This window comes from Xiphophorus maculatus, chromosome 7 (assembly GCF_002775205.1).
Source record: "Xiphophorus maculatus strain JP 163 A chromosome 7, X_maculatus-5.0-male, whole genome shotgun sequence".
In the NCBI taxonomy this organism is placed as follows: Eukaryota; Metazoa; Chordata; class Actinopteri; order Cyprinodontiformes; family Poeciliidae; genus Xiphophorus; species Xiphophorus maculatus.
The window spans coordinates 10748678-10767795 of NC_036449.1; the positions used below are offsets into that span (position 1 = coordinate 10748678).

At 41.1% G+C, this 19118-nt stretch overlaps 2 protein-coding genes across 2 annotated transcripts; both read left to right on the plus strand.

Annotated features, from left to right (window-relative positions):
• Nucleotides 1-351: 351 nt before the first annotated feature.
• Nucleotides 352-12155, plus strand: slain1 (SLAIN motif family member 1). Its single transcript, XM_005798093.3, has 9 exons — nt 352-965; nt 3696-3832; nt 6000-6116; nt 7175-7285; nt 7462-7611; nt 8803-9138; nt 9751-9939; nt 10034-10367; nt 11311-12155. The coding sequence occupies exons 1-9, from the start codon at nt 526-528 to the stop codon at nt 11384-11386; spliced, it is 1890 nt and encodes a 629-aa protein (XP_005798150.1). The 5' UTR covers nt 352-525; the 3' UTR covers nt 11387-12155.
• A 3158-nt stretch (nt 12156-15313) lies between these two features.
• Nucleotides 15314-18969, plus strand: LOC102216826 (kelch repeat and BTB domain-containing protein 7-like). The gene has a single exon (XM_005798094.2). It carries the CDS (start codon nt 15610-15612, stop codon nt 17497-17499), a length of 1890 nt encoding a protein of 629 aa, XP_005798151.1. The 5' UTR covers nt 15314-15609; the 3' UTR covers nt 17500-18969.
• Nucleotides 18970-19118: the final 149 nt, after the last annotated feature.

Below are 19118 nucleotides of genomic sequence, written 5' to 3' on the forward strand. Positions count from 1 at the left end.
GTTCTTCTGCATTTCAGACACGTCTGTCCGAACAAAAGAGTAAGTCAGAAAAATTACTCTGTCTTCACAAATGTACTGCTAGTTAAAACACATTTAATATGTTATAATTGTAATATGGTGCTGCAGTTTGTCACAGTATGGGTTAAATGCAAAGACTGGGCTCTTTAATATATTTAATATCACATTTTAGAGCAAAAAGTAAAAAGCTACAAAAAAAAAACCCACACCTGCCAGTAAACAAAGATATTGCACATATCTGTGCTTTTAAATGTCTTCAGAGCGGCTATAATAAACACCTCCTCGGTGGTGGTGTGATGGGAATTTAACTCGAAGCTGCTGACCAATGAGAAGCAGGCTGTGCAGCAGCCTGCATCTCAAAGAGACCAGCAGCAGCAGCAGCATCAGTGTGAGGCTGGCTGTGAGTAGTAGCTTTAAGGGGGGAATCTGGACACCCTCTCTGAATCGAAGGAGACCCTCTGCCAGCAGGCCGTGCTTTCCGCTCCTCTCAAATGTGCTTGTTAGCAAATGGAAGCAGAGGTGCTGAACCCCCAGAGGATGGCGGACGTCAACGGCAACACTAAAATCGCCAACGCGGAGCTGGAGGTGCTGAAGCTCCAGGAGCTGGTCCGAAAATTGGAGAAGCAGAATGAACAATTGCGGAGCAGAGCGAACGCTGTAAACAATTGCTCCGTCGGCCCTCATCTCCAGACCTCGTTGTCGTGTCTGCACGGGGCCACGGCGTGTCTGAGTGACAGTTTCTCCTGTAAATATGACGCTTCGAGTCCGACTCGCCCGTGTTTCTCGGCGCCACGGGCGGAGGAGCCGTTCGCGTATTTTCAGCCGAGCTCCGCGTCTCCTGGTGCCGCCGTGGAGGACAGCAGCGCCGCCGGTGCCTCAACCGTGTTGGACGAGGTCGATGTTTTGGACCTGAACGCCGTGCTCCCCATCGGAGAGCCCGATAGCTGGTAACCACGCTGTTTTATGTCAGACAGCTTATTGTAGACACATCTATGTGCTTTGCATAAATTCATATGAAAAACTCTCTCACTTGTGTTTCACAGACGTTAATAGGCAAGACATGTTTATTTTTATTTTTTTCCCCCTCATATACAAGGTAATGATTTACAAAAAAGAGAAAGGAACAAAGGGAAAGAAAATTACATTAAATATATTAGAAGAATAATAAGACAGTCTGAGCTATTGGTGTAACATGCATGAAATATTCAAGAATAGAGCTTTGAGGAACCCCACATGTGATCTTTGTTTACTCAAGATTAAAACTTATGAGGGACACAACAATTGTTGCATTGTGACCAAAACACAATAAGCTAGAGGTTTGTTTTTTGGTTAATATTTTCTTTTTGATTATTGTCTGGGCCAGCCCGTGGCACAAGTGAACAAAGCTTTTGTTTTGAGACGTATATCAAAACGACATACTTGTAATTACGTTTTTTAAGAGTAAGCTGACCATAAAATCCATTTTGACGCTTGCTAAAGAGCAAACTATGAACATAATCAATTTACATTTATTTCAGATTGAAAAGAAGTTGCAAACATGTTGCTTTAAATCATCCAAGGGGAGATCATAATAGTCTGATGGTCATGCCTGAGATGCACCAATTAGTTAGCCAAATCAGACAGTCTTCATCAGTGATCGGCAGGTTGAATACTGGAAAAGTAGATGGGTTTTTATCTCCTTCTGGCCTTTAAATGCGCCAAGCGTAATAAATCTCATCGTGTTCAGTCTTTAAATTACTCAACCAAGCCCTTGTACGTTGATGCACGTTTTTGAGTTGAATAAAAATCAGACAATGTCAGGGTCATACTTTGATGCACAAGTGGGGACAGTCTTGCCATTCCTAGATTTTTAGGTGGACTCAAAGCTTGTGCCGTTATCAAAAATCCCACAACAGCTTTGAACTCTTCTATGTGTTGCAATCCCTAGAAACACTGGCAACGAAAACTGAAAAGTAACATTGGCCAGGAACAATCGGATTACTGCATCTCTAGTTATGTCAACAACTATTATTTAAAGCTACAATTAGTGTTTGTTTTGTAGACAAACAAGGGATATTAATTGACACATTTGGTCTTAAGCTGCTGTAAAGATTTGTAAATTTAAAAAAACAAACAATTTCTTTGCTGCTACCAAGATCTTAAACATTTCATACCAAAATCTTATTTATATGATGTGACTGATCACATTCTCCAAGACCCTTGAATTTAAAGAATTCATTGTTCGTCCACAACTTGACTAACACAAAAGTGCAAAGGATCGAGCTTGCAGAATTTCTAAGACATGATAGCAGTGCTGTGGTGACTGGTGGGTTATTGGCAGAAAATGGCCCCAAAATCGATTTCTTCCTCTTTGTGCCTCCTTTGATAATGGTGTTTACTCTTCTCATGGATTACACGTAGAAACGCTGGAAAAACAGTGTTTTTATTTTCACGAGGAGCTACAGTAAAAATAAACCTGAATCTTAGGATGCAGGGTGCAGCACATGTTCTGGGATGAATTTAGAAACAATGACCCCCTTCAGTCTATGATCAAACAGCTCGGCTTTGTGTGTGGTGTTCAGCCCCAGGCTGAGCTAGTGCGGAGCGCCAGAGCTGCTGACTTGGGTTGCTCTCAAACTGACATGCTGACTACTGAAGCAGCTTTATGTATCTGATGTGATGATGTGGAAAATGTAGCACACAGCTGATTGCAGCACTGATGGGGTACGGCGCTCATCTCCTGCCCTATCTTTTTTCCGTCTAGCATGACAAGCTGACCTTAAAATCACTCTAACACTCTGGCCTAGTTGTTGAATTTAAGGTCGCTCCTGTCTTATTTATGTTCTGCAACTTTGGAGAGTCCGGGAATAGATCCTTGCTAGATTTATTTTAGCGCTCTGTCGAGAAGGAGTAGCAGAGCTAACAGAGAAGCAACTTTTATAATTTTAGATGTGTTTTCTTGTTTTCTTGAGATTGTTACATTTCTGTAATTTCTCCATATATTTATCTATAACAGTTTTGGTCGGAGGTTTGTATACCTTCATCGTTGATGTGATTCCCATATTAATGTTGGACTTTCCATCATTTGCGTAACTGCTATTTTTGGGGATGGATTATTAACTCCGATTATTACGACGTCAAGCCTCAAACACATACAGTACAACTCCACTATTATCTGGTCAAATGTCCCATTTTATACTCATTATTATCTTCTGTAACCATCGATTTCTGATGTAGCTCTGGCTGGATTTTTAACCAATCCTGTTCTCAGAGTCGGTAGACCTCATTAAATTTGGTTGATTTAATGTCATATATGAACTGTAAAGCATGGTCCATCAATTTTCCAGTAACAAGAGGCATGTGACTTTTTATCTCTTTAATATTACTGATCATTGCAAAACCCATTTTTAATGTGTTTGGATCACTGTCCAGTTGGTTCACGCACACAGATGCTGATTTGAGCTGAATTTGAAGAATATGTACATAGATATCCTTTTTGATTGTTGCACCAAACAGAACAAAACTCAGAACTCCCTCTGACATTTGGTAAAAATACATAAAGCACTCACTATGTTCGGATTTGAACTACTGGTAGTGAGAGATTTCTCTGTAAAAGACTAAGTACCGCAGCAAGTGAGATCATTTAAAGGTTTTCTGTAAAGGCTGCAGAACATGACTGAAGTGCTTCTGTGTCTCAGGCTGTATGTGAATCCCAGAGCCAAGCCACCTAGTGAAAGCATGCTCAGCCCTCTCCAGTGGTGCAGGCAGGTCCTGGACCACCCTGGGCCGGAGGTGGAGCTGGCCAAGATGACGCTCTGTCACAGACTGGACCAAGGTACAGTGTGCTTATCCTTCAGACAAACATAATTAATCTACAATCACATTTTATATATGTACATGATAGGAGATTTGAACTTCCTATTGCGCAGATTACAGTGCAACTTGGAAAATAATGAAGAAACAGAAAGTAAAATAGTGTATGGAAAACCATCGGTGGCTCCTGTCTCTGCTTCTTCCATTTTTTAACAGCATTCAAATCAAAATTTCTGATATTTCTGAGCAAGATTCCTTTTGCATATTAAAAATAAAAATGCCTTGTGTGCTGGGTATATGTGAAAGAAACAGTCCTGGTAAGATATTTTCCAAAACTGTGCAATGTTTATTCCTGAACTTGTTCCTTCAAGTTCTCTCAGGTTTGAATTCATAAACCTGAGAGAAATACATTGTTGTTTGTTTGTATTGCTAATTCTAGCTAGTGCCCATGAATTAGCAAATTGCACTGTTTTCTTCTTGCAACTAAGATGAACTCAAATCGGGTGTGATGAAACTTCTAACTGATCGGAGTTCTAACTTTAAACAAATGAAGCGCAAGATAAAAACCTTATCCAGCAGGTTCTTTAGTATCAATAGCTAATTATGCATTCTATTTGAACTTCAAAGTTGCATTTTTCAACTCTTATGATGGCAAAAGTTAAAATTGAACATCTCCAGAAGTCAGAAATTTAATTTGGATAGTCGGAGGTTCCAAATTAAATTTGTTTATCATCAGCTTTTCTTACTAATGGTAGTTAGCCTGGACACTGAGCACATCAGTTAGTAAATCCCACTATTGTTCCTACTTGCAGCTATAGAGTGCGCTCATTTTCCACAGCCAGCAAATCTGTCATTTATGTGCTAATGTAAGTCACATAAACAATTTACAATAGACCAAATCTGATTTCTGCCCGTCTAGAAACAGATGGACAACCTCTTACCACTAAGGCCACAATCCAGTTTAAAATATGTTATCAATATCTGGGACAAGGGATTATTAAAATTACAAAAAAAAAAGATATTATCAGATCAATTTATATAGCTTATATGTATATAAATGCAATAACTGGTACATATGTGTGCCAATAAATAACATTTGCTGCTGGACTAGACCCTTAGCTGTAATGCGTGGGGATGTTGTTACCATAGAAACACCGGTTACATTAAATGCACATTTGAAGCAGATTTCACAGTTTCAACAGCCTGCTTCAGAGAGGCTTTTGCCGTGAAAGCTCATACATGGGTACAAGATGTTCATGTATGTGGTTTTGTCTACAAAATATTTCCCCGTGATTAAATATTCTCACACTGTGGTCTTGGGTCCACCCTGTGACTCGGTAATGAGCATCGGTGTGGACGTTTCAAGGACGCGTTCTTTCTCTCAAGTTGGCTCTCCTCCTTGGGGTCCTGAATACACCCTTGTGTCTTGAACAAACCAGAAGCAGTTTTGTAACTTGCTGTGAATGCCGGTTTTATTCTGTAATGGTTGCGCCTAATTGTGTAAGGAATGCAAAACACTCCACTTCGTCAGGAGAGCACCTCTCAGACTGCTAATCAGCGAGGATGGACCCGGCGTTTTACACGTTGGACAGGTCAGACAATGAAGACCAATTTACTCAACATTTGAGGGTAAAAACAAAAATATTACCGTCTGCAAAGGTTAAGGGTTTGCTCATGCTCTGCTAAATTTCAATCGACCTTAATTTGAGGTATTTAAGTTAGGCGTTCAGCTAAGATATTAGGTCATATTTGATGAAAATTAGCAATATTAAAAAAAAATGTAATGAAACGAAAAGCATTGCAGTTTTGCGACTTAAAGGATTTGAGACAAAATAGATGTAAGCTTAGATTCTGAAGCAGTCCATGGATATAATTTCATTTTTGGATTGTGATGTAGCCTAAATGCACAATCCCTGCTTAACCTAAGACCCATCTCCAAAAAAAAAAAAAACAATCTGTGCTTTAGTATAGCTCAATAAGCTGCTATTGGAGGCTAAACCCTGTCTTACCATCTTTGCTTTTTCTGATCCAATCATTTAAAATATCAATTCTGATCTGTAAGAGGCAGATTAACATGGGCCTGAGTGTGTCAAACTGTATTAATCAATGTGCTGTGTGCGAGTGCGTAACATAAGGGGAGGGCAGTCCGTCTAACATGTCCTTCACTGCATGTAATCTTGTTTCTGTAGCAAAGCGGTGGCGAGGAGTGTCCTCTGTCCGTCCATACAGCTGCATAGAGGGACTGTCCACCCTCAGCTGCCCCGTCCTGCCTTACGCTAAACCTGCTGCACTAACGGAGACCCCAGGTAACACAAAGCTGTGCACGTCACCGCTGCTAACCACAGGAATCACTCCAGGATGATTCCATCAGAATTTTGATTCCGTTAAACCAGACTGAAGCATCCGACTGAGGCAAAATGCTTTACGGAACCAATAAAGCCAATCCATCCTGATCGTTATGATTGGATATCTATCAGATTTTTTGGTGTGGTTTAATTAGTGTTATATTTGCATTAAGTTTATCATTACATAAAGGCAGGTTTTCTGATGTTCCTGACACTGCTGTGCTCATCTCCAAATAAAATATGAGAGCCAAATAGTACTTGAACGTTTTTGCACTGCTTATGGGATACGGAGAAGAATGATCAATAGGTTGTTGTGTCTTGTGCGATTATTCATAGCCCTCCAGTTTTTAGCACCACAAGCCTCAGTGTGTCCTATTGGGATTTTATTAAATCAATCAACACCAAGAAGGGCGTGATTGAAATGTATAGGGAAACTGATATATGGTTTTAAAACTTTTATACAAATAAATACTTTGTAGAACTGCATTTCACCGCAGTAATACCTGGAGTCTGAATATCTCTGAACATCTGTGAACTTTCAAATCTTGCCGCAGATTAAAAATGAACACTTTGACTGGGTCGTTCCAAACCAATGGAGGTGCTTTGAGCTAAATCTTTACGTTTATCTTGGTCTAACACACAATAAACCAATTGTGTATAAATAGTTTTGTTCTTGCACCTTGATTATTTAAAGTCCACTAGACTCTGTGCGTAATGATCAGACGTAACCTTCTTCAACTTCAAATTCATATTCTAATCCAAACTAATCTGAAAGTTGTGCCAAAAGCAGTTGTTGCTTCCGTTATTGACATAACCCAGATTCTCGAATAACCTGCTTCGTGCTGCTTGGAATCAGATTACATCGAATTCCAGAGAAGAGATTATATAGTCGGACCCAGACGATGTTTGGAGATGACCAGTCTCATGTTCAACTGGAGAAAAACTCAATCAAGCATAATTTAAGGTAGAAATATCAGTAAAGTAAGGCTTAAATATTGTGTGTTTCGTTTCCTTTGAAGCCTCAGTGCCATCATCAGTCCAGCCCGTTGTCCAGCCGGCTCCCCCTCCCAGGGCCAGCTGCAGCCTCAACGACAGAGCGCCCACCTTCCTGTCAAACTCATCTCTCCACAGTACGACCTCACTGTCAACATGTCTGTTAGTCACTCATCTCCTTTAGTGGGAGTGAATCAATTAGGGATGATTGCATGCACACACATGCAAGTATTATCTGTCCACGGAGCGTCTTTAATGGGTGTTATAAAAAAAAAAAAACTTTTGAGAATGAGTGTCGCCTTCATCGTTTTAGATGTCGGTCGCCGCCACGCAGCCATCACACCCCAGTCTTCACTGGACAGTGACATAGGTGTGTCAGAGCTGGAGGAGGACTCCATCTCCATGAGCTACAAACTGCAGGACATGACAGACGTGGAGGTCATGGCACGACTCCAAGAGGAGAGTGAGTCACCTATAAACTGAAAATATTTATTTATTTATTTTTTAATTATTTACTCTTTATTTAGCTAAAGTAACTCACAGAAATTTAAAGGATTTTTTTAAAGAAATTCCTGAGCAAGGCACACAGCAGTACAGGTTAAGACAGGACGAGTTACAACAGTCTAAATATTTTCATACGCACAAATATAAATACATATCCATAATCAGCGTTTTCATCAACATCAGGAATACATCTACATCTTTCTTCTACTAGTAGAAAGCTCAAACACTTGCTAGTGGAGTTAAATTCAATTGGCAAACCTTAAGAAGTGGTGACTGTTGGCAGATTGACAACATTTGAATTTGAGAACAACTTGAGTGTTTTCTCTGAGTTTCCAGCAAACATAAACTGACAAATAGTTTTATTGCGTACATTGTAGAGTACAAATCTGCAGCTTTTACTTTAGTTTTTGACCCATAACTCTCCTGTGTATCGGTAATAGCCATGATGAGCAGAACTGATCCAAAGACCAGACCCGGAGGGACAACAAACAGGAACTTATCTAACCGTCCAAAAAAAACCAAAAAAACCTTAAGGATTGATATATGGATGTCATGTGTGTGTGAATGATTATCTTGTTGTGAAAGATTACATAAATAAATACTTTCCATCATGTGAGAAATCTGTAGAAAAACTAATATTAGGCTTTCAAATTTGTGAACAAGAACTTTTATAAAAATTGCAGGAATTAATCGGTGGTTCAAAAACTAACCACCAAATAATAACAACACAACATACAGTAAATTGTAATGTGAGTCAGCCAAATTGTAGCAATTTTTCTTTTGCCCATTTGACCAAAGCATTCAATAATTTTATTGAAATGAAAGATGGATTTACTCCAAGGATTTTTAAGTACCTTGTGGACGGTGCTGTATCTCCGCTCATTCTGTCTGTGGCCCACAATGAAAATGCTGATCCGTGGTTGTATGGAGGGATTGAGAGGGGGTATGTGACCTCTGAAACGTTGACTTTGAGTATCCAGCTCATAAATTATGCAGACCATTTCAGAAATATGCCCTATATCAGTCTGGCTTACTTATACAGCAACTAAATAATAGATGAGTGGCGCCTCTATTCGAAATATATCATATACACCATACAGTTCAGGCTCGTATTTTTATCAGGATAAAATATCGATCCCCTCTCCTCTAGGCCTTCGCCAGGACTACGCCTCTACCTCTACCTCAGCCACAGCCGGCCGTCGCAGCTCCAGTTTCTCCTTGCACTCCCTGAGGCGCTGTGAGTTGGACCTGGAGGAGGAGGACGAGGAGGACGAAGGCTATGACCAGCTGCCGCCTCCCCAGCCTCGACTCTTTCGCACGGGCTCTATGCAGCGGGGCAGCATGTCCCACTCTCACACCTTCTCCAGCTTCAGAGACTGCAGGCGCACCTCGGCCGGCCCTCAGTTTTCACTCAGCGGACTCTCTCAGCTGTCCGGACCCTCCAGCCTGATCGCAGACACACACGCAGCCTACAGGAGCGGCACAGGTGAGTGTTTTCTGTTTGAAAAATTCAAAGCTGAATTTGGACTTTTGCACACAAGCCCTTTTTTTTTTAAGGTTTTGAATGCTGTAGTTCAATACTGCAAGATCTGAGCACGACTGTTATTACTTATTTATTTAATTAATCTACAGTTTAAAATGAAGGGGGGATATGCTGATATAAACAAAAGTTCTGAATGAAAAAGAGTAGTTGGAAGGAAAACATCTACCTAAAGCCCTAACCCTTCTCTCAAAGGTCAATTCATTATACCGTAAAAACTAAGCGTCAATCAACTATAGAGATACACCTTTAAGCACAATATATATATATAAAAAGTAATATTAATGAAAAAAAAAAACTTTTCTACTGAGTGAATATGCCACATTTTACCTTGATAGGGTATTGTATATTATTTTCTTAAAATCTACTCTCTTTGGGTTTTTTTTGCCAGATTGCTCCACAGATTTGTTCCATAAACAGAAATACAATGTTCCATTTGTTGAGTTATAGTTTTGTTGTTGTTTTTTTTTTATTTTTAATTTCAGATCTTCTCAAATTATAAGTGCTATTTCCTTTAAAAAATCTTTTTTGCTAACGTGCACTAACGTTGTTGAATAGACAAGCTACGGAGAAGCATGCCCAACCTGATCCGAGCTCCCAGCATGCCCAGTGTTCCCAGTATTCCTTGCCTGGCCTCCCCTGTCAACCCACCCTCCAATGGCCCCTCCTCTTTACCACCAATGGCCTCCCTCCGGAGCAGCCAGAGCTTTGACTCGTCCAGTGGGCTCCTCCGACTCCAGTCCTCCAGTAAGACCCTTGTGTCTACCGATAAATCAGCCACAAGGGGCTCGGTTCTTTCATAATTCAAGCCTGTCTTGTGTGTTTCCCACTGTGTTTTTAGTCCCTTCCCCGGGCCAGCTCACCCAGCGAGTCCAGAGCATTGGAAACTTCTCCAGCACTCCACGACAGCAGCTGAAAGCCACAGCCTATGTCAGTCCCACGGTGCAGCAGGGTCCCACCTCCACCTCCCTGTCCACCTCCGCCAGTTTGAGCTGCATCCTGAGCAGCACGGCACTTCCTCAGCCCCTGAAAGCCAGCGGAAGTTTGCTGCCGCACGCCCTGAAGATCGGCGTCAACCAGTCGGCCGCCCCGCGCAGCTCGCTTCCTCGTCCGGCTTCCTTAGTGGGGGCGAGCGGACTTCCACGTGCGAGTAAAATCATGCAGCCCACGCGCAGGTATGGTCCAAACCGCACCATCAGGTACAACAAAGGGTTTTTTTAATTCATCTTTTTGTGTTGTTGTTAGGTCAGTAATTTTTCTTTTTGTTTCATTTGTCATTTTCAGATGCAAACTTACTCGGGAAGTGTTGTGTTTTTTTTTTCTTTTTTTAATGTAAAACTTGAAAACAAAAATAAAACTGGGCGTCCTAATCATTAAACTAAATCGATGTGTTAGGTACTCATAAATTTTGATCAGTTATCTTTTTTAAAGGATCGTATCAAGTTAATTATGGTGAAGCAAATCACCCAATTTTTTAGTTTTTAAAATTCTTTTATTGTAAAGGTTACTGACCTCTGTTCTGGTACAATTAGGGCTTGGTGTGGTCCTATAGTACCAGTGGCACTTCAGCATGCTTTGTTCTGTAAGATATAAAAGCATAAAACATTGTGTGATTGATGTGCACAGTCTTCATGTCTATGTTACTAAACCTTACTGCTTAAGTGTGCTGCAATTAAACACAAGTCAAACTTTAAACCAAACAAATCCAGTTAGTGACGCAGAAAGCAAAGCAAAGAGAGGAGAAGAGGGAAACAAAGCGAAACCACTTGTGGTTAAAGGTTATGTGAATAACATTTCTAATAGCTACAGATCAAAAGTGATAACTGAGCATCAGCATAGTTGCAGTAATTATCTCATGCCAGTAGGGGGGCGATGCTGGCTCAGATATATATACAGTACAAACTGCGTGCCCATGCTTCTACATATCTTGTCCTGCATCCCAGAACCTTCATTCACTGTTTTGAATGAAGCCTGATAGGACTAGCAGGGAGTCACCACTTGTTCCCTCTGTGTTCTACAAGTTTCATAATCTTATTGTCAGTGTATTTGATTTGGTTAATCTTTTATGTATTACGTGTTTATCAGATGCTCAGTAGACTTGCTTCCTTCCTCCCACAGTTTGCTCGCTCCTCCAAAGAGCCTGGCTGCTCTGAGCGCCCTGAGGGACGGCAGCTGGAAAGACGGCTGCTACTGAACCCAAACGGACTGAACTGAGGTGAAGTCTGAGGGCTGCACAGGGCTACTCTGCATGGGAGCAAAGTGCTGTTCTAAAATGATGCTGCCAAGAACTCCCAGAGAAAATGACTGTTAACGTGAACACAAAGACTGAGAAAAGTGTGGATCCAGCAGGCTGGATCTAAACTACCTGCTTAAACACTGATGACACAATGATAACAACAGGCAATACTCTGATAATAAGACGCTAAATGTGAAAGAAGAAATCCTCCTTTAGGTTAATTTTTTTCTTTTTTGAATTTTCTTTGTTGATGATTATTTCTTTTATTCGTTAGAATGGACATTTCTCTCAAGCCTAACGCTTCCGTACATGCTTTGAATGCTTTCAATGGTTTTCTGTGGTTGATTTTCCGAGTAATGTTATTTTATTTTTCATTCCGTGGTAAGATATAGAAGAAGACTCTCAACTGGAATGAAGTTACTTCCTGTTAAACAGTGTTGTGTTTCTTGATAGTTCTGTTTTATGGCTGGACCTTACAGCACTTTAGATGAGAATTATGATTCACCTGTAAAAGTAAATCATCTGCTTTTTTTTTGGATCAAATATGATATTATGATATCATTTGTGTCGGAGCACACATTTCATATTGAGGCCACTTTCTTTCATTTTCTGTAATTACATGAAATCTTTACAGTTGTTTCATAAATTTTATTGTTGCAGTAATATTGCACATGCTTTTTATGGATCACAAGGGAAAAAAAGAGGGGCTTAATTTTTAAAATGAATAAATCATTTCAAAGCATGTTTGTCCGCTCTTTCTCTCACCCGATGTGGTAAGGAACAAAATGGATTCAGAATCTGCTAAAGCTCAAGTTGAGCAGCACGTTTCTGTTTTGTTTCCATGTGTAAAGGGATGTCAATACATCTGTTTTACAACGTCTAGATCAGTGCTGTTTACCCCAAACTGTTTTTTCTAACATTGAAAGATATGCTCTAGCATTTTTAATTCTTAGGGCACAAGACATAGTAAAAACTGACAAGAGATGAAGTAAGATTTAACAGTAAAGCAGCAAAGAACATGGATCTACTCCCACTAAATATTTCAGTAAAATTGTATTAAGAAAGAAAAACAACGACAGCAACACCTTGAAGAAACTTACCTTTCAAACACATTTTATCTAAGATTTAGATATTTGTTTGTTTTTTATTACTGAATTTATGGCATATCACTTGGGTGCTTTGGTTTTCATTTGTGTTTGTGTTTTGAGTTCCATATCCAGTCGTCCCATATTCAGTTCATTTCTTTGTGTTAGTTACTCACGTTGCCTTAGTTTGTCTGTTTGTTATCTTCCACAGCTGTTCCTAATTCCCTTATTTATTCATTTGTGTTCAGTGTCATTCTCCACTCTCACCTCAGTATATAAGCTCTTCGTTTTTTTGTTGTTATTTGTTTGTTCTTCCTATTGCTCTGTCCACTTTCCATGTTCTGTCAGCCTTGTTCCAGTTCTGTAAGTTTATCATTAAGTCCTTCGCTGTGTTCATTCCTAGTTCATGTCTGCATTTTGGTCCTATTCACAATCACAAGCTACAAAATATGACAATAATCTTTCTATTCTATTTTTCTGTCCTTTTTTCAATCAAAATTACATAGGATGCATAAAACATCTTGTGTTGAAATCAGATTCTGAGCAAATTGTTGATTCAAAACAAATATTTGTTTTGATACAAAAAAAATGATTTGGCGGATTTTAAATAACTTTACATTAAACCCAATTATTGATATATTTATTTTTTAGCCTAATGTTATGGGATACATTTTATAATAAATGCAGAAAAGGAATGTTAAACTTTTTATATGGGCTGTAAAAGTGAGGCAGAGCATTGAACCGGATAGATGTTTGCTGCAGCCAAGACCCTGGATGAGCTGAGCTGACTAATCTTTAACATGCTTGTGTTTTGAAGGGATGTCTCCAAAGTAACGTTCAGGCTTGTACAGTTAAGAAGCCATAAGTATATTCTCCTGCTGTTGGGAAACTTGCTCTGTATGTGCTAAATCCTGGCCGAGGAGCGGAAGTCCGGTATTTCTAAAAATGCCTAATAAAGCTCAAGAGGTAAGTTTTAAGCCTTTTTTTTTTACATACAAGCTTGACATACACTACATCTAAGATTGCTAGAGCGTTTATCATGCCTTTTAAAAAAAAAAATCAGGATGCTGTGACCAACCTGAGTACGCTGCAGGAGATTTCCCAACAACTGGGTTTTGAATGGACAGTTCTGGCATCTGAACTTGGTTTCAGCAGGGCTGAAATACACCAGTTCCACACCAAATCAACTGAGAGGAACGAACAGGCCAGGCTCATGTTGGAAAGATGGTACTTTATGTGTGAGTGTGGGTGTGTGTCTGCGCATTCAGGTTTCAGAACTTGATCTTTTTGAAAGAAGAAGAAGAAAAAAACAATTTTAATGTCACAGTACTTTTTGCACCAAATTTACTTCGTATCATTGGATCCTGTTTGGGATAAAAACATTAGAAAATTTTGCACCTCTCTCCTTTTTTCTGATATTGCATTGATTACCAGGTACGAGAGGTCATGGGACAAGCCAAATAAGACCAAATTACTCCAAGACGCACTGGAGCGAGGAGGTCGGCGTGACCTTGCAGAATGGCTGCGCTGTCTCCACTGGGGCCATCAGAAGTTGAGTGAAAAGGTGGAACTGCCCTCAGCATTCCCCTTCATCATCACCGTCCATAAGACCATCCGCAACCAAGACGCCCTGCGCAGAATCAACGACCTCAACCGCAGATTCACCTAAAAATAAATGGCTTTTACATACAAAAGCCATGTATGCAGTTCTGGTCATATTTATTGCTGATCTTAAATGACATGCATAAATTATAAACCTAGACTAGATTAATACCACTGACCAAACAATAGAAGCATCTTATGTGGAACGTCTTGTCTTGTAACTAAATAAATACTTTGCAATAAAGCTACAAAGCAGTTATTAGGGCTCCGAGTGAGTTATTTTAATTCAAAGTTTATTTGTTAGTCTTTAGGACTTCCTTCAACTTGTAGATTGGTGTGATGGGTAAGGGGGCCAATTTTAGGTACATAAAAAACCAGCAATGGATGTATTGTTAAGAATAAAATTAGGTTACCGAAATCACTCACGTTAGGGCTGATATTATTAATCAAAGCAACAATTAGGATTTATTTATCTTGTAACTAAAAGTCCAAAGGCAAGTAAATTATCCCAGAAATCAAATAATATGGGTTTTAACGACGATAGTAAATATAGTGTGCAGTTATGCTTATGACATTTTGTGAATCATAATCGTGCTGTTCAAGTTTTGGGTCATTACTGGTGTTTCGCTTTATTCGGCTGTCCATGAGTACTTTTGTTAAGATTCGTTCATTGTTCATTTTGTATCCATTTACATCATTATATCTTTCATCAGTTGTAGAAGATAATGTAATATTTATCCTATTCCATTTATTATTAGGACTTGTTAAACGATACTAGTCTGTTTAGTCATCTAATTCCTTAAATTATTTATGTCTTTAGCTGGGAAAGAATATTTCTCTAATAAAATAATTAAAATACTTAATTCATTGAATCTCGGTCAACCGAACCCGAATTGACACCGTTTTGCAAACCAATCAGAAGGTTTAGCTGTATTCTAGCAAGGTTGTGAGAGCGTACAAGTTCAGCATGCAGTAAGGCTTCAAAATAAGAGATTTAATTTTCTATTTTTGAGTTAGAAAGGTTTTGATTTTAAATCAACAAAGTAGCTAATGTTGTAAAATAACATTATAGAGCATTATAAGGAACTGAAGATTTGGAAATAAAGCGGGCGAATAAGCAGTATTTGTGATAATTCACAGAGAGGGCACATTATTCTGAAACTCCTTCTCCGGAAGTAAGAAGCAGCCCACTCCAAACAGACGCATATTAATCGTATTGTAGCTATCTGCTTGCTACTATCAAAACAAGAAGAAAAAGCTTTGACAGCGACACGAAGCGATGCTCTGTTTGTGATTAGTAGATTATATTTCATTCAGAAGTGAGACTAAGCTCATGTGGACACCGAGAAATGTTAGTTTCTGGACACTCAGGCGGACGTTCGGCTGTAGTGTATTTAACCAGGTTTGATTTTCATCGAAGAGTAGGGAGAAGCGCAGCATGTTTGCCGCCTGACAACTTGTGACTTGGGCTTTAAAAAGTGCGAGTTTGCAGTAATGGCCTCATCGCTGGGTTGCTTCAACGGTCCGGAGGTGCTGGAGGACGTGAGCCACGCTCGGGGCTTGATGCACGAGCTGAAACTGATGTACGACTCTCGGTTGCTCGGCGACGTTACCATCGGGGTTGAGTGTGACGACGATGAGGAGGACGAAGAGGAGTTATCGCTGGAGCACCGCGAGGGAGGAAGAGTTGACGTGGGTCAAGCGTTTCTGTGCAGCCGCAACGTCCTGGCCGCTGCCAGCCCGTACTTCAAGAGCATGTTCACGGGCGGGCTGAACGAGAGCGCCCAGGAGAGGGTGCTCATCCGCGGCGTGGACTCTGAATCCATGTCGGTCATCATCGATTACTGCTACACGGGCAGGGTGACCATCACGGAGAGCAACGTGCAGCGGCTGTACGCGGCGGCCAACATGCTGCAGCTGGAGTACATCCGGAAAGCCTGCTCCGGCTACATGACCAGGAGGCTGGATCACTCCAACTGCGTGGGGATGCTGAAGTTTGCGGACACCTACGACAATCCGGAGTTAAAGGAGAACGCCCGAGCCTTCATTGCCAGGAACTTCAATCAGGTGTTTAACGGAGGGGATCTGTGCGAGCTGAACTCGGATCAGTTTAAGGAACTGTTGTCTCTCGATACTTTGGACGTGGACTGTGAGAAGACGGTGTGCTCTGCAGCTATCCAGTGGCTGGAGGTGAACGCACCTGTGGATAAAGAGGACGCCCTGCAGGTGCTGAAGTGTGTGCGCTGGAGCTTGTTCAGCGAGAAGGACAAGTGTTACCTGGAGAGCCTCGCGGCGAGGCCTTTAATCGAGACATACCTGGCATCCTTCTTCAGCAGGTCTGCAGAGGACGGCTGCGCCATGTCTGCACCTCTGGACGCACCGAAACATAGAATAGGCGTGAGCGCGAAGGAGATGATCCTCTTCTTTGGCCTGCCCAACGACAACATCATGTGCTGCGACCCTTACTCCGAGGACCTGTATTTTATGGCTCCGCCTTTGGAAGATCTCAGCAGTCAAGATTACAAACGCTCCACCATGGAGTCGCTCATAGTTTGCGCCACGCCGGACAACAACTTGTATTTGGCTTCCCACCTTTCCAAACACTTCTGGCTGTACAATCCCGTCCTCAACAGCTGGCAGGAGTTGGCGGAAAGGCTGCTGGGCAGAATCCACTCAGGGATGGGCTACCTGAACGGCCACGTGTACCTTCTGGGAGGAAGAAATCCAGTCACAGACGTCAGATTAAAGGAGGTAGAGTGCTACAGCATCCAGAGGAACCAGTGGACGTTGGTGGCCCCGCTGCCTCACTCTTTGGGGAAAATGCAAGTGGTGGCTCTGCATGATCACCTGTACGTGGTGAACAAAAGGAGAATGCTCTGCTACGACCCCAAGAGAAACCGCTGGCGCCACTGTGGCTCGCTCAGAAGGGACAAGCTTCACAAGGCCTGCGTCTTCCAGGAGCAGATCGTCTGCGTGTGCGACATCCCCGTGGTCAAAGCCTACAGCCCTGCAAGAGGGGAGTGGAAGAGGCTGGGGGACATCCCCATCGACAGCCGAGCACTCAACTACCAGGTGATCCAGCACAGCGGCAGGCTGCTGCTCCTCACGCAGACGCTGCTTCAGCACAACAAGAACAGGGTCCTCATCCACGAGTACGACCCCGCTCGGGACGCGTGGAAGAACATCATGGCGGTGTACGTGTCCACCCTGGGGCCCGTGTGCGTGTCGACGCGCGTGTACCCGGCGTGCCTCGGGTCCGCTCACAGCTTCTCCACGGAAGAGGACGACGACAGCGGCTCCAGCGCCGACTGGGACCTGGACGGCTTAACGGATGCAGACTCCGATTCCTGCAGCTCCAGTTCTTTCTCTGATGAGAACTGGTAGGGAACCGATGTTCCCCTGTCAAAAGAAGTGTTTATTTATAATGGCTATTTATTTTTATTGGGGATTTTTGTTTGCCACTGGTGATGTTTCAGTATTAAAGTAGCCATTTAACTTGAAGACATAAGTTAAGGACTGGGAGAGGTTATTTTTCTTTCTCTTTCACCCACTTACAGTATTACATCATTTTGAGATTAAGTAAATACAACAAACATCTCTGTGTAATGACAGACCAACACACAAGGGCATGAATTGGAAGGGGGAAAAAAATCATTGTTAAATGTTTTTACAAATATTCTTAAAAGTGTGGCACACATTTACATCCTTTTCACTCACAGCACAGGGATTGACACCTTTTTCTTGCCATTACCTGAACACTACTTTTACCATATATGTGTTCTTCCTGCTTTCACAGGGACAAATCTTTTTTTGTCCCTTAAGCTGTTAATTTTTCATACTTTTTCATTATAAGCTCGCCTCAGTGGGAACATCGGATACCTACATACACGTGAATAACGTGGGATGAAGAGTGGACTTTAAACATTTGAATTAGGGGTTTCGTCTCATGCTTGGTGCTTAAACATCTCTCAGATGTATTCATGTCCCTGTTTGCAAAACACTAGACTTCATTTGGCTCCGCCAAAGCTGTGGGAACTCTGGAACTATTTTTTTTTTTCCTATTTATTATTTTTAAACATATGGACAACTATAGAGGGTAGTATTTAATTATTTGTACTCTGAGTTTGGTTCCGTAGTGACATGTTTTTGATCACATTTGTGTTTAACTTGAACATGTGCTTGCACGCCAGCTTCACATTGGCGTAAAATCAGAATTTTGAGGTCTGGCAGCTTAAGTGCCTCTCATTTATGACTCCAAACTAAACTGGACGAAAAACAGGGCTTTTTCTATGCAGATGATGTGATTCTGCGCTCATTAAGTGGTTGTGAAATTTTTAGTTTGAAACCACAAAGTCAGTGTTTGCTGCAGTCTCAGGTTTGGGCTCAAAAGCCTTCTTGCCACGTTCGACTTTCTTTTTGTTGTGATTACAAGTGGCTCATTTTACGATATGTATTCAGAACTATGTGTTTTTTATGTAGAAGGATCATTTAATTTCTGCCTTCCAAAATGAAATGACATGTATTATTGTTTTGGTTTATTAGCAGTATTTGGTCCAAAATGCTGAGAGATGGTAGGCATTAAACGGCTTTTGGGAGCATAAAATTTGCGAAATGCAAGACCAGCGAACTGCTGCTGCTTAAACAATCATGATGTGGAGATGAATCAGAATTTCTGTCAGCATACAACAATGCAACAGTAGTAACAGTGGGTTTTATTTTACCCAAAGGGTCCATAGCGATGAGTGTCAGCTTGACTCTACATTTTACTTTTACATTTACTTTTCACAGATTAGGAGGTGATTTTATTGTATATGTGAAAAATAAACTGGTGTCCATTATATCTGGAAAATGTCATTTTGGTGTCTTTTGTATTAAACCACCCATGTTGAAAGCAGACTTCTGACACAGTCTGAACAGTACATGGAATTACAGCACAGAGAACCATGTGTTAACATGGAAAACTGGCTTTCTAAAAATAAAAAAACAGCAGTTTTAACAATGAA

Bases quoted from the DNA above. Each gene is read 5' to 3' on its own strand.
- LOC102216826 (XM_005798094.2), top strand. From the start codon at position 15,610: ATGGCCTCATCGCTGGGTTGCTTCAACGGTCCGGAGGTGCTGGAGGAC.
- slain1 (XM_005798093.3), top strand. From the start codon at position 526: ATGGAAGCAGAGGTGCTGAACCCCCAGAGGATGGCGGACGTCAACGGC. The intron at 7,612-8,802 runs GTGAGTCACCTA...CCTCTCCTCTAG, and splicing joins GGCACGACTCCAAGAGGAGA to GCCTTCGCCAGGACTACGCC. The intron at 9,940-10,033 runs GTAAGACCCTTG...CTGTGTTTTTAG, and splicing joins CCTCCGACTCCAGTCCTCCA to TCCCTTCCCCGGGCCAGCTC.